This window comes from Diadema antillarum, unplaced genomic scaffold, assembly GCF_040938485.1.
Source record: "Diadema antillarum isolate AM-2024a unplaced genomic scaffold, OU_Dant_1.0 seq00000481_RagTag, whole genome shotgun sequence".
NCBI lineage: Eukaryota > Metazoa > Echinodermata > Echinoidea > Diadematoida > Diadematidae > Diadema > Diadema antillarum.
In genome coordinates, this window is record NW_027271445.1 from 4,121,784 (window position 1) to 4,138,188 (window position 16,405).

Genomic DNA, 16,405 nt, shown 5'->3' on the forward strand with positions numbered 1-16,405 from the left:
ACCTAGGGGCATAGCCACTGCAGCCTGGGGACTTGAACCAAGGACCTTATGATTTAAAGTTCATGCTGTTATCCACTACGCCACTATTGCTATGTATCTATTTGACATCAGCTTCAGCCAGAGCCATTAATTGACATGTGAACAAGTGTCAGGATCTGGTCTGTAGCTTTGTACAATGATTTGTGGAGGCATTGTTTACATTTACCTCATATTTCATCAATTCTGCTTTTGTAATTTTCTCATAATCATAATTATCTGATGTTACATTTGAATGTATTGATTATACATTCTTGCATTGTAATTCTCAGTCATATGTTCCAAGTGTTTTCACCCATGTGAACTTTCTTATTTAAAGAAGAAATTTGTCCTTAACAGAAATTTTATCTTTCAGTAATACTCTTTGGTTCAGGTTTGAGATGGTACGCAACAGCTGAAAATCCGGTGAGTATTTTTCATGCCTCCCCCACAAAGTGTTGCTGGAAGCATTTCTTTTTGATACTTGGAAGGTAATAAAATGAATGTTATCTGATGAACTTCATTGTCACACTATTATTGTGGTGTATAAATTTTTACAAGGTTTCCTCCCAAAATCCTGCCAGTCTCTCACATTAAATATTTTTGAAAATGTTTTCTGTACTGAAACCAGTAATATCATTTCTAGAAATTGGAAACAAACTTTGGAGAGTTTGTCCAAGGTGCCAGTACTTTGAGAGACTACCAAAAAATGTACCTCTCTCTCTTCACCTCTCTGCTTCTTTCTTTCACACTGTTTAACCCGTTGAGGACGAGTCCCAAGTACACTGTATACTCAGGCAGGTGTCTATGGGAAATGCGTGTTGTAGCAAAATCAAACCGTCCTCATGACAACGGGTTAATCAACTTTAGTCACACTCCAATCTTATTTCAAGACACATGTTTTGTATTAATACCTCATCCACTTATTTTTACTTGTCATTTTTGATCTCTTCCAAACTGATTCTTTCACAGCCATTTTTGTCATCACAGTGAAAATCACATTCACACAGACACTCTGTAGTGCCAGTATTCTAACAAAGTATGAATACAGGGAAGTGAAACTTATTGTATTTAATGAATCATTCTGACCAAGGCTTTGTCCTTGTCAGTCAGCATGAAGGATGGTTTGTGATGTTTAATTGTGTTCAGTAGGAAAGTGATGAATGTACAGCCTTGATTGTGACACTGGACCTTTGGTAGTGGGGAAGTCCCATCTGGCAAACCAATGACCCAACTTCCTTTGAACAGGTGCATCTTATATCAACATGAACAAATATATCTTAATTGCTTTTACAAGTTTGGCAACAATATAAAGTGTGGTCATGTTGTGGTAATCAAATAACAGATTTCACATGGTGATTGTAACAAGCATTCTGCACAAATATTTCACCTATCAAAGTTTGACGCAAGGGCACTGCAGTATTTTCGTTGAACTATTGAACTAGAAGTCACCTAGTGAGTATGCTCTGAATACTCAGTAGGTTAAATGGATGTACAGTGTATTATACCTTGAAATATAAAAAGAACGCCATGCAGCGCATGTCATAAATCACCACATTGATAGAATCCATGATAAGCACCAGTGGCTGTATATAAAAAAATGATAAAAGGATCGACAAAAAAAAAAACAAAAAAAAAAAACAAAACTGTTACATTTGATTGCACATTTTCATTTCATAATTACATTCTGTCACAGTTTGATACACAGATCAGTCATGCACAGATTTTTCATGTTTTTTTTTATTTCTCTCAGAAGAAAGATGTGAATAATATTCTCAGTAATTTCCAAACCCATATACTCATTGTGTAGATAATTGTTTCCTTGTCACATTATCTCAGCAAATGAAAGTGAGACTATGAAGTACATATGGTGCAAGAAACAGAGATTAGAAAATGGAGACAAGGGTGTAAGGACATGATGATGAAGGAAACCAGTGAGTGAGTGTGTGTGAGTGTGTGTGTGTGTGTGTGTGTGTGTGTGTGTGTGTGTGAGTGAATATAATGTACTGTATGCTTGAAAAATGATTCAGCAGCATAAGTTTTTGTTGTTGGTAGTATTGATTTCATTGTTAATATGGATTTGATATTGAATGGAACTCAAATAAAGAATATCATAAAACAAAAAAAGTGTGTGAGTGTGTGTGTGTGTATGTGTGTGTGTGTGTGTGTGTGTTTAAAAAGCAGAACTTTTGATATCCATACAGGATAGATTGAGTGGATAGAGAGGCTGAGAGGAAGACACAAGTGTCCTAGCAGCTGTCAGCCTGTTTCATTTTCAATTTACTCAGGACGCCATATGGTAATAATTCAATTTATTTGAGGAAAAAAAAATGAGCATGTGTGTTAGCATGCCGTTGAGAATGAACAATATTCTCTTTTTGTTCTTGTTTTTTTTTTGCCTCTTTTATCTTGTCACTCTGACTCTTCCTAAAACACAAGGAGAACAAAAAAAATCCTTTTCTCTCCTAATTACATTGGTTAGATTATGAAATGTCAGCTGTTGAAAGGCGGTGATCATCTGTAACCTGATTTGGATTTTATACCCTTACTTCCATTAGCTTAGTAAAGTGACCAAACCCTGTGGGGAATGCAGCGCAATTGAGTCGAGGTTTTCTAGTGTGGAAAAGGAGGCAAATTCATAGATTCCAATGGAGAATGGTGTGAAGTGACATGCAAGACATCTGAGAATAGACTTCTGTTCCCTGCAAGGCCTTAGCACTCACCTTGCCAAGAAGAAAACTTTTCAGTCCTTAACCCATTCAGTATGGAAATCTAGTGGCCAGCATATGAAGTCTATGGATATTTCAGAATTCAGTATGGAACGGGTTAATAACTTGTCAAAGGCTGGGAGAACATCGATCATGAGGTCGTAATCTTCAGTCACACAAGTCTGAAATTATCATGTCTGCTGGATAAATTTATTTGATAAATAAGATATACTCATGTATCAAATGAGTAACAATAACTGTCCTTATGACAAGGATTAGCACAAATGCTCATTTTTGTCTGCTATTTCCATTGTTTCTATGGTTACTGATCTACAATTCATTCTTATCATTTCCTGTCTCTTTTCTATGCAAACTTTGCTTGTGTCTCCTCTCTGTATTTCAATACACTGTGATGTGCATAGTAGCAGTATTCCTTGCACCCATGTCATCCATCACACTCTAACCACCTGCAACATCCGTTTCATCTCTGGTCATCTCAGAGATGCTGTCTCCATGGCAACCACTGATTGAGACTGGTGCCATTCTTCTTCATTTTCTGTTGCTCTCCCTCAAGTTATACATGTCAAGGTCCTGTCATTTGGGCTGCTATTTCTAGTTTCACATCTCCCACATAACACAGAGGAATCAAAGCATCTCAGCTTAATTTGTGTCTGTTGAACTGACAGGTTTGAAAACTTAGGGAAGAGAATATGTATCAAATATTGATTTCATGCTAGTGATTAGATTTTGTGGAGGAAGAGTCAATTGAAGTTTGCTGGAAAAAGGAGACCACAGGATCTTGGAGAGAGTTAGCTGAAACCAAGATAGAAGCGTTTCCTTGCCGGATAGCAGCAGTAATCAGTAGTGATAGCCCTGGCCAGTTGATGTCTGGTGGAGTGTTAACAATCAGTGACAGTTTAGAACTTGACTAGTCCTTTTTTAGTACTCATCTCTTTCTCAGAATAGGGTCAAATTGCTCAAGTCACCCAAACTCACTGTTTCACTCCCTCATCTATTTTTTGTCTAATCTTCATTCAGTCACAGCTCCTTCTGATTAGGCAGCAATGCTTATGACAAAATTTGTTTGTATTGTTAACATGTTATTTTTGGTGGAAGGAAATACTTGCTCACCAATTTGTTCCAAATCAGGTTATAATACAAGACCTCATATTGTAATCAGGTTATGATACAAGGCCCGAAATTGTAATCAGGTTATGATACAGGGCCAGAGATTCTTATTTGTTAGATGCTTTAAACTCAATGTATTGTTTTTTGTTTTGTTTTGTTTTTTCTTGTTGGTAATATGTTGACAAGATTTATCAGGTTGTTGCCTTTGTCAAAGAACCTCTTGCATTAGTAATCACAAGAGAAATGATCAGATTGTGATATGAGACAGCTGAGTCAAGCCACAGTAGGCAAACCTCAAGGAGAGGGACTTTAGATACCTGTCAAAATATCTCATTTCAGGATTTTGCATTATCAAATTTAGCTGCCAGCATTTGATAGCAGAACTCGCCACTAGTCAGCTGAGCTGTATTCAGGGGAGACCATGCATACACATTCATTCATTCATTCATTCATTCATTCATTCATTCATTCATTCATTCATTCATTCATTCATTCATTCATTCATTCATTCATTCATTCATTCATTCATTCATTCATTCATTCATTCATTCATTCATTCATTCATTCATTCATTCATTCATTCATTCATTCATTCATTCATTCATTCATTCATTCATTCATTCATTCATTCATTCATTCATGTCCAGATCATGGATATTTGTTTTGTTCACATGCCTTTTGCACAACAAACAAATATACAATATACATTTACATAAACAGCATTCAAATGACATATTTAAAAACATAGGGGAGGCATCATGGCACACTGATAGCTAGAGGGTGAATGGAGTGATTTCATAGGTGAAAGAGATCGACCAACTGAATGATCAGGTGACTGAATGATTTGATAAGAAAGTGCTCAAGTTAGTCTTTTTTGTGTGAATACTAATCACAGTCACAGGTCTCAAAAAGCCTTTGCAGTAATGTACCAGGCTACAGCTCCTTTGGTTACAACTGTCAGTGCAAACAGCATTAGGATGTTGGTCACTTGGTGTTCATTTTCTATGTCATGAAAAGGGTGAAAACTGCTTCATACATTGTAGTAATAGAATTTTGTATGAAAAGTGCAGTGTATTTTCTTTTCTGTGCTCATAAGCCTATATCTAAGAGTATTCCATACCAATCTTTACTGGGGTAAATTAATTTTATCTTGAATATCAATATATAAAAATATTATTCGGTAAAAGTGTGAAAAATTAGATTTTGTTACTTTCTTATTTTTTTTTTGTGTTCAAAATATCTGATTTGATGCATTTTTCATTTTGATTGCCTTTACTCTATTTATTGAAGTTAATGTGAATATGTTGTGGACTTATTACATCTTCATGTTGTTTCAGATCTTTCATTTGTACTACTTTCTATACTTGAATTCTGAGTATGTTTTAGAAGGCAGTAAAGTTTGCAACACTATGTGTACTGAGAAGAGTGAGTACGTATTCTAATAATGATAAACATTTTTACCTGCTTTTTAACTCTTTTCATCCCATCCATATTTTCTCTTTATTTTCTACAGGTATTACACTACAGGCAAATAAGTGCTGCATTTGAGTGGATGCTTGTAGTTCTCTTGAACATTTACTTCATGACATTTTGGTGTGAGTTTCGATTGATCCGAATCACACCCAGACTGTACCATTGGACAGGCCAATCCTGGGAGTCAATAGAGGGCGCTAGTAGTATTGGGTCAGCAACACCAGCGACGGAATCCCTGAATGACGAGGATTTGGAGGTGAAGATCCCATGTCTGAATGGAAACAGCATGGAGCCTGGAGCTCGTTACGGCAAACACACCTTCATCTGACCTCACCTGCCTGCCTGCCTGCCTGCCTGTCTGATTGCCTGTCTGATTGCCTGTTAGTACAATAATTCTCTGATGAATAGGAGCCTTGAAAAGCATGTAGAACAGAATACCAGAGACTCCAACTCTTCCGTTTTTGACGGGAGATCTCCCACCGAAAGCCCATTTTCCCCTTCTCCCACTTACAATAAAATTTCTCCCACCTTGGCCTGGCTCTGTGTCTCCCACTTGTGTGGTTTTTGTAGATGCTGATCAATTTCATTTGCATGCATGAAAATAGCATCTGCATGTGATACGATTTGAATTGAAGTTTTATTAAGCCCAAACAAGTGATTTAATTCATTGACTTATTACTTATGCATTTTGCCATCACATGTTGAAAAATGAGGCTGAGATAACACGAGACTCGAGAGAGCATCTAGTACCCTATTGACCCAAGGGACTTCCCGCCTCGCGCGCATCAAATTGAAGTCTCCAGTTTGCTAGGGGTTTCAGGTGGGAGAATCTCCAGATTATAAGGTGCTCTGCCTTGGAGTCTCTGGAATGCATGAATAAGAGCAAGACAGGAGGATAAAGCTTGCCAGGGCCGAGATTCAAAGAACAAAATTTCAACTGAAAGATGACGACATTATCAGCTGACTTTCATTTTCTGCATGCATTTAAATCAATGTGCAATGTATGCATGCCTGCCTCAGTAGATGGTGTGTCAAGTTTGTATATTCTGCTCAAATGCACAAACCCGCCCGGACCTGTTGATAAATTGCCCAATGCCACAGTACAATGAAAGCTTTTCTGGCAATTCCATTCCCGTCACATGTAGCTTGTATTTTATGTGGTGATTGACTATCAGGTAGTGTTCCCCACTAGATTTGAAAGTAAATTCTTAGTTTCTGTCACTGTTTTGAGTGCAAAAGTCATACCTCTACAATAATGCAGCTTCTGGTCATTTGAAACTAAAACAATCATAGATTTGTCATACAGTTTACATCAAAGCAAAGTTTGGCATTTTTTTTTGCTCATTACATGTCCAGGGTAATGAAAATCTGTAACATTCTTTAACAGTAGATTCGAAAAACGTTTTCCCAAAGCATGAGTACATTTCTGTCTCATGGCACATAGAGTTCATCAAGATTATCTAAGCATCTCTCCTTGTAAGTTCTTTCATGGTTTCTGTAAATGAAATGTTTCCCCTTCTTTATTTAAGACATTTATCCAAGTGGGATATGTATCCAACCCAAGATTTCATTACTCCTCTGAATTTGATTTAGATAGTGAGGTGTAAAACCCTTCATTATCTGCCCTTGCTCCATATTTTGGACATAAAAACCCACTTACATGAAGTTTGATATATTGAGACAACACACCCTCACTAAATGTAAAGCAATACCAGCCTTATGTAGACAGCGTATTATGATTTTACCCCATGCCATTTCTCAATAGACATCCCAACTCTGCTCCAGTGGGTAACAATATAGTAGCATGATGCTTTGTTAGGCAAGCATGTTACAAAGGAATGCACGCCAAGTTGTGACCAGCTGAAACCAAGTTGGCCCAGACTTTGTACATAATAGCTTTGATATTACAATACTGTTGTGCTCTACTGAGAAGGCAAATATAATGATATACAAATGATGCACAGGATAGAGTGCATCTCCACTAACGCCACGAAATAATCCTGTGCATCATTTGTTTCATAAAATGGGTCGAAAACTAACAGCATTTTTCACGTACCTTTGTGGATCAAGATGTCCGAAGATGTTCGTCCCAAACATTTACGCACGTCGCACTCGGAAATCCCGCACATATAAGTACTGTACGTATAATTGTATACGTACGCCACACATGTTATGCACACAAGAAAGGCCGGCCGGCAGCCCGAACTAGAAGTTGTTTACAGGATTGACAGCGCGTATAGTAGCGCGCGACGCACTTGTAACAACTGATTGAGTGCGCACTGCTAGTGCAAACATTGTGACGTCGGCCGTGCATATGTTAGTGAGAAATTAATACAAGCACACGTGACTCATTTCAGCGCTTCCAATTGGCTACATTCTTGAACCCATTTTATAATAGCTTTTATTGCTACTAGAAAAAGCTGCAACAAGGAATTACATTTCATGACATTTGTTTGGGTGTGGGCATGCTACAATGAGATCCTTGGTCTCGCTGACACCAAAAATGAGATTTCATGTAAGATATTTACTCCAGTGATGTTTGTGCGTAACAATTTTATGATCAAATTTGTTTGTTTCTTCATAACTGTGTTGTAGTTGTATTATAGGGAGAAGTTGCTAGACAGTTTGTGTATCCTTATGTCCAGTTATGAAAGCTTGGTTTGGATTCCTTGGTCATTTTCGGTTTCTGTCTTCTTGAGGTGTGTGGTCCTACTTTGAACCTCATGTCTCATTTAGACGTTCTCTTCCTAACTCGTCCTCTCGTCTACTTCTAAAACTGGTGACCATATTCCTCCATTAGCTCCAAGGGGACTCCACCATGACCACACCCCTTTGTTAGCTTCAAAGAGACTCTTCCATGACCACGCCCCTTTATGAGCTTCAAAGAGAGTCTACCATGACCGCAACCCTTTATTAGCTCAAAGATACTCTATCTTGACCACACTTCTTTATTAGCTTCAATGGGACTCTACTAAGACCACACCCATCTGTTAGCTCCAAAGAATCTCCACCATGACCACACCCCTTTATTAGCTCCAAAAGACTCCACCATGACCGCACCCTCTGGGCTGCTTCCAAACTCAGTGTCACTTCACCCTTTTAGCATCTTAGCCGCACAAGTATGTCGTATTTTCCCTTGCAATTAGTTATAATGTACAGTCAGAAAAAAAACACACCAAAATGTTGGTTATGTTTTTCAAATTCAGTTTAGATGTAATTTGTGATAAGAATTAGAATTATTTTGTTTCTTACTTTGTTTGTTGTTGTTTTTTGTGGGGGGGGGGGGGATAAAAGAGGTGGGTGAACAGCATGATAAATCTTAAGCATGATATCTGCCACCTGATTCAAACTTGATTTCATGAAGACAGGCCGCTGCATGATGCACATCAATTTTGTAAAATGTGTGTGTCTTTTTACCTCTCAGGCAATACAGGTTAAAGGAAAGCTGATGATAAAGATACCTGAAGAAATGGAGAAAGGCTACTACTTCACACCAGGAGCAGATGTGACTCCTCAATCTCATCACTATGACAACGTCAGTGACTGGGCCTCAAAGAACGCCCTCTACAGTTCAATTATTACATCCTCCTTCAGTAACTCTGTGCTGAGTGAGCTTTTGGAGCAGAGTGCCACATCCCAGTTTGATGATGAGTGTCGGATCTCCTTCTCACATCCAATCTGCTTCTCAGACCTGGGTAATCCTGACGTGATGAGGGAGGGTGGCCAGCACACTCTACAGTCTCCAGTTACGTGTAAAGAGAAGAGCGCCAGCAGTGTCAGCTTCTGGACATTTTGAAGACATGTCTTCTCAAGAATATTTGATGGCAGAGATTGGTGGCCCTTGAAGTGAGATGTCAGAACTCTATATTTGGTCTATCCTTGAAAGATACAGACTTTTATCAAGATGGCCATTCCTACATCTCAGGAGGACCGAGATAGTTTGGTTCACTCACTTTGCATTTTCTTTTGTTTCCAGTTGTTTTGTCAAGGAAGTGCTTGTTACCGAGGAAAGTATGAACTCCTTTATAAGATAAGCAGGGTTATTTAGACATTTTATACATTTTGTTTATCTTTCCTCAGAGGCTACTGACCCTTTTGCCATCATACACACATTGCTTTTATTATTTTAGGTAGTATTTGGCTCAACAGGGTGAGTGATGGTATCTGTACCCTACGTGAGATTTTCAGTCTCCTCTGTATGGTATATGCATTGACATAATGCAGTTTAAACTTACTGTAGATGATTTGCTGAGTTTATATTGAGACTGGTATACACTCAGGAACTTCTAGCAATAGCCACACTCATTCTCATTTGCATACATGTATGTAGCTTGAAGCCTAGGAGCAAACTTTCATCTGATAATGACCACATTATTAGTTTTTGTTTTTGTTAAACTCACTGCCTTGTCTCCCTGAACAGTTAAAAGCAGTGAGTAAGAGTGAAATAAGTCTCACAGTCTGATATCGTATCACACTATCACACATAGCATTGGATGATTGACCTTTGACCTACAGTGTAGATGGCAGGTCTTGCTGGCTGTGATGCCATGAGCTGTACATTTTGTCTTTATTTTTTATTTCTTGTTTGTTTTTTTAATCTTAGATGTGGTTCATTTGACCCAGACTAAAAACTCACTTTGACAGAGAGAAAGTGACCACTGAGCCGAGTTCTTATCTTTTACGCTGCAATACAGTCACCTGAGGGAGAGCCGGGAAGTGTTGGCTTTTTAGCTTGATAAATCATCATGAATGTCACAATCAAATGGATGATGTTTATGTAATGATAAGAATAAAAGGGTTTCATAGAGTGACAGAACATGTAGCCATAGTTAGAATACAAGCTCTGAGTGAAGTGTTTGTTTTTACAGAGTTTTTCTTACATAATTTGACATTGGTCTGAGCTGTAATTGAAGAGGATTTACATTGCAATAACAGTTATGTGTGGAATCTATGTGATAAAAAAAAACAACAACTTTTCTTTCCTTTTTAGTGAGTGGCATCTGACCAAGAGGAGGAAACTGTTCTGAAATTGGGAAAAAGGAATTACATCTCAAAGTTGATAATCTTGTTTGAGAACACACCAGTGAAATCATTATGTAAAATGTTAGAGTATGTGTGTGAGGTACATACTTTGATTTATTAATGCTATTATGTTAGATGGAGGTTTAAATGTGCCTCTTTTTATCATGATAAGGAATCCAAAAGGAATGACATGGATCAATAGATAATGAATTTGACATTCCATTGAGTTTTAATTGTGAAATGTCTAGTGGAATGACATTTAGATTTTCATCAGGTTTGATTGAAATTTCAAAAGATTTGATTAAGCTTTGAAAAGCTTTGAAAGAAAGTGAGGACATGTTTGCAATGCCAGTTGAAAAGTATGCCATATCTTGTGTTTTGCACATCTGTAATATGTGTTGTTTTGTCTAATTCTTTAATCAAGAGTTTAATACATTATTATTTTTTTTTTAATCTGCAACATCTTCTGATAGTACAATGTGCAGCTTCAGACTTTTACCCATACAATGTTAAAAGGTGATTGTTGTGTGTCAAAAAGTATAATCCTAAGACCTAACATGTAATTCACATTTATCTCTACCATCCTACATATAACCAGGGCTCCACACTAACTTTTATTTTTGGTGGCCCAAAGGCAAACATCCGACCTATTTTGGTGGCCCCATCAGGCCACCAAATTCTTCATTTCTGAAATTTTGGTGGCCCGACTTGCGTTTTTGGTGGCCCCAGGCCACCGGGCCACCGTTAGTGTCGAGCCCTGATATAACTGAAACAAAAGTGAGATATTTGGAGAGATTTTATTTTTATGTAACCACAGAAACAATGTTTGTCTTGGTGCTAAGAGAAAGAGAAAGAATTTAACTTGAAAACCATACACATGGTCTACAAATCACTGCCTTTATCTGTGTGCCTGAGACTACAGTCAACTCTGTAGGATGTTTTTAATACTTATTCACAGGCAGATATGTGTCGTTTTCATGACAAACTTTGACTTTATTGTACATTGTGTTTTTTATTAGTGTCATGAAAAGTATCTCATTGAGGAAATGAGTACAGTGGTGTGGATTTACATGTATTCATGTGTGCTTGACTACAGTAGATAGGATTTGAAGGCTTGGGTGTGTAGAAAACTCTGACAGGTCTCAGTGTAGAATGCTTGAAAAGAGGAGTGTGTATCTACCAACTCACACTCTCCTATTTAACATGTCAATACATAGTTGTACATTTATATTTTATATATATATAAATAGATATATATATGTGAAACATATATACATGTATAATGTATTTACTGACAAGACTTTTGATCTATTTTCTTACTGTTATTGAATGAAAGTCACATAAAATACCATATGAGAATAATGACTGTCGATTTGTGCTTTGATGACATGGAAAATGATAGTAAATCTTGTAAAGTTGTGAAAAATAGATGCTGACTGGTAGATAATAATAACCCAGAGAGAGGAGGAAAACAATGTGCACATCCCCCTGGATACTTCTTTGGATAGTTATTTTATAAATGCAAAATAATAGTATTGCTACCAAATGTCTATGTTTTACCTTTAAACCACATTTTACCTTTAAACCAGTTCGGACAGCTCACTACTAATTCACTATGATAACAACATACAATTGATTTACTGACATCTCCCAGGTATTAAAATTTGTATTACTTATTCTTCTTATTTTCAAGTGGTGTCGATGTCTTTGCAGACCAACAAGTTAAATTGATTTGATTCCAGAGACTTTCTTGGTTTGATGAATTGCTGCAGCTCCAAGGTTGATGTCGATGCAATATTTCTGTCTAAATCTCATACAAGAGTCTAACTCTCACCAATTTTTGTCCCTTTTGGAGAGCTTGGTATTCGATAGGTTCTTCTTTTTCCGTGACTCAGTGATTGTCTGGTGTATCTTCAGGAGCATTTTGTTTCAGAGGTTGGATAGTCGTTCTTTTCTGTTTTCACTAGACTTTAATTCTTGTCTTCCCATTCCAATACTTTTTGCTTTCACTTGTTTGTATCAGAAAACTTTTCTTGATATCATTTTGTGCTCCATGAAGTAGAATTTTTTAGCATTTCTCTGCAACTCTTTTTGACATTGCTGATGTACAAAATGATGAAATTTACGTCTTTTTGTAATCATGACATGTAATACTCATTCCAAAATCATATGGTCTGATTTTGCTCTGTATGTTGTTGTGTTATCCCAATGAAACAAGTACAGCATCTGTAATTTATTGTTGGAAACAATGCCATCACCTGTGTGGAGTCTTTTGTTGGTGGTTAGTGTGATCTGTTGTGGATGTTGGATTTTGCACTTTGGACAATGAGGGCAGCAAACACATGCATTTTTCAAGAAGTCCATGATGTTTGATATGCAATGAAGGAAAAATGATGATAAAATTTGAAGGGAAATTCTGCTAACTTTCTTTAAAAAAAAATGATTCATATCATGATTGAAATGAAATTCCCAATACAATTTTGTAATCAATATATAATACAGGTTAATACAGTGTATCAAAATTATTTGGACACAAGATTTGTGCAGCTGATGTAATTCTATGAGACAGATTGCATTCCTTTATCTTAGCCAACTACCTATATCACTGACTGTGACACATAAGAATGCTATAGGAACACAAGCAATGTACCAGTAATATTGGGATGTAAATACATGCAGCATACTAGTCTTGTATATGTGGACGTGACTTAAAAATCAATGTATGCAGACTGATACTTGTTTATTTCCAGACATTGATTAGGATAGGGGGGAATGAAATAGTGGTCTATGAACAGAATCATATTTCATGCACACTATAAAAGAAAGTTTGTTTCTGCCGAGCACAAAGCCTGTATACAGCATGACAAACATAAGAGAAACTAATGTATGCTATTGGATTTACAGTATATGCATTGATGGACAAGCTCATTACAAGTCACTGGAATGAATTACATAATATCTATACACTATAATGCAGATCAATTAATATATTTATTTTCAAGTGATTTTATAGGCCATATGGCTAAAAACATAAATGCAATCATTCTATTTTCATGAAAATTAAATATGTATATCGGTAAATGGAGTCTACTGTAGTTACCAATGCTGGAAAAGATTTTGTATGAGGATCTATCAATCATGTGTGTATATGATCTTATATACATATATGTATATATATATATATATATATATATATATATATATATATATATATATATGTATATATATGTACACTGTATGAAGAGTTTGTTTGCAAAAACCGATAAGTCCGTATTTGTCAAATGGAGATATTTGCCATTAAAGGTCAAGAAAAATAAAGAGAATAATAAAATTTTTGCTTCTTTTGACCATAACTTCAAAAATGTACCTTTTTATGTAGTGACCAATATATCATTTAGAAGGTATTATTTTGTACTTTATGACAGATACCGTACTTCAAAATCTTCAAAAATGGACATCGGTTTTTGCAAACAAACTCTTTATATATATGAAGGGATAAGTGCAATATAGTGCTAACCCACACTTTTGTCAAAATTGAGTTACATGCATTTTCATAATCCTTATCCTTCACTCTAACCTCTGTGAAAATATCATATTTGAATTAAACCAATAAGATGGTAGAAAATGCATGCATTCATGTTTTATTAATGTACAATGTATGGACTTTCCAAACATTCAACAGCAATTATCTCAAAATGACTATTGTGTGGGTTAGCACTATATTGCATCGACCCCTTCATATATATATATACATATAGATAGAAATAGATGATAATAGAAGATATGATATATCTTCTATTATCATCTATTTCTATCTATATGTATAATAAAGATGTGGAGGACTGGAATAGAAGATATAATACTATTATATCTTCTATTCCAGTCCTCCACGTCTTATATATGAAGACACACCTGTCATACAGCCAATTATCTCTCTCATTTTCTTATATGTCTCTACTTCTTCGTATTAATGTAGGAACCTACGTATATTGGGGAAAAAAACAGCAACATTTCGCTATTATAATCATGACTTGATTCTTGGCGTATCAGTGCAAATCGAGTGAAAAAAAGCAAGGCGGCTCAACACTAAAGAGGACGACTGCCCTCTCTCGGCACCAGCACCGTTATGTTTTTGGGGCCATGCATTGCCTTTTCCTTTCACATTTCCGTATACTTGACTATAATTATGATCCTGCACTACCCTGCAGTAACCAATAGCAAAACTCTGTGCACAAATAACACCAGTTCGTTATGATGGAATAGGTAGCAAGTGAGTCTATTGTTTGGAATATTTTATTTCTAAATTTCGACTTGATATTTGATTTACATACAGCTAAAAACATTATTGTGTACAATCGAGGCAACTTCTGTTGAAAATGAAATGGAACTTTCCTTATCCGTCAAATAAAGGAGATGCAGAAGAGTAGATTCTTCATTTAAATCAGACATAATCATGGAATTTTTAGCTTCTCGTGTTTCTCAGGAAGTAGAAATATCGATCATATAATTATATTTATGCAAATAAAACTAAACGATGAAGTCATGAACTCTTGAAAAGAATTAATGCTTTAAGTGAACGTCATTACAGATATTGTCATTATACACCGGTCTTTCAGATGCCCTTAGTTTCCGTACAAGTCGTTTTTCTTTTTAGCCTCACATTGCAGGGCAAACCACATATCTTTATCCTGACTGCTTTCTTGAGAGGAGAAACTTGTTAATATTTTAAATACTCAAGGTTGAGTTATCATGAAATGTGTTTGGGTTTGCAGATGAATGATATGAACATAACATTTTGCCATAGAAACCAACCTTTTGAAATTCATCAGAAATGATTTTTCATTTTCACACTTATTAATCATGCGCCAACAAAACCGTCTGAATGGCAACTTTCATCATATGTATATATATTGTAATGGAAATCAAAATAATCATTGTCAATGGAACTACTAAGGTAATCAGAAATATACAGAATGTTGCTTAAAAGTAGCGTGTTTGAATGTGGTATCAAAGGACTGAAAGGACTCACTATGAACCATTAGATTTTTTTTTGTTTTTGTTTTTGTTTTTTGTTCTTCTTTTTCTTTTTTTTTTGGGGGGGGGGAGGGGGGTTCACTTCTATGCTAGTACTAATGTTTCCTGGAACAAACAGTTTACCACCTGTTGAGAGTAGGAGGTGTTTTCCCTAATCTGAAACACCCCAGTCTTGCCAGTATCCCTTTCAACATTCAGTTCACAGGATGTGTTCAAACAGGAAAGTGGTATTGATACGGAGACCTAATATGGAAACTATCCCTTATAACAGCCTGTGGTTTGTCTCCCTGGTGGAAGTGTACGACCGTCGTCCAAGGCCTTCCCATAAACAGCCATAGAGAGTGAATGAATCAGTACATACTTGTATTTGGTTGTATCCGTCATGGTTTAGAATAAAAGATTTCAATCAAAATTTGGTAGGTTCCTATACATGTTGCGTGCCTCCCGATAAAGAGACTACAAATGAATGTGTTTGTGTTCATTTGTACAATTTCCAAAAAGTAGCCACAATAAAGGGAATATAGAGCTTGAAACTACTACTCTGGTTATTCTTATTTTGTCATAAATTTGAAAATGGAAGAATGACTGGATGAATGCATTATGAGAGAGAAATTCATCACTGATCACATGTTCTTATAGCAATGGAAGTTGAATCTTTATCAGGGACTAAAACTTGGAATCTTACTTTCTACCCTTGTGAGCAGCAAAATGATGTATTGGATGTTTTTCAATCTTCTCTGCATTAGGTTCTACCTCCAGATGTTGAACTATAAGATAATTCTGCTTATAGTGTACCATCGTTTTCCTTTTTGTTTGTTTGTTTGAATTTCGCCCCTTATCTTCTATAATTCTATCATAGAAATAGTTCCAAAAGAAAGAGCAAAAAGCTATTTGCTATACACATCACTCTGCCTGTATATCGTACACTTTTGTCTGCATTAATCACTGTGAGTCTACTCTTCAAAGATGACTGGGGTTAACCTGCGAAACGATAACACGATTTTTTTTTCTCTCTCTTTCTTCTA

The 16,405-nt window shown here is 36.3% G+C and overlaps 1 protein-coding gene across 1 annotated transcript in view; it reads left to right on the top strand.

Moving 5' to 3' along the window:
• The window catches only part of LOC139733497 (DNA damage-regulated autophagy modulator protein 2-like), a 60,944-nt gene extending 51,525 nt beyond the window's left edge, over positions 1 to 9,419 (top strand). The window contains exons 6-8 of the mRNA XM_071644309.1: positions 392 to 441; positions 5,365 to 5,580; positions 8,749 to 9,419. Of these exons, the coding sequence (XP_071500410.1) occupies positions 392 to 441; positions 5,365 to 5,580; positions 8,749 to 9,120 (638 nt within the window). The 3' untranslated portion in view covers positions 9,121 to 9,419. The remainder of the gene's footprint in view (positions 1 to 391; positions 442 to 5,364; positions 5,581 to 8,748) is intronic.
• Positions 9,420 to 16,405: the final 6,986 nt, after the last annotated feature.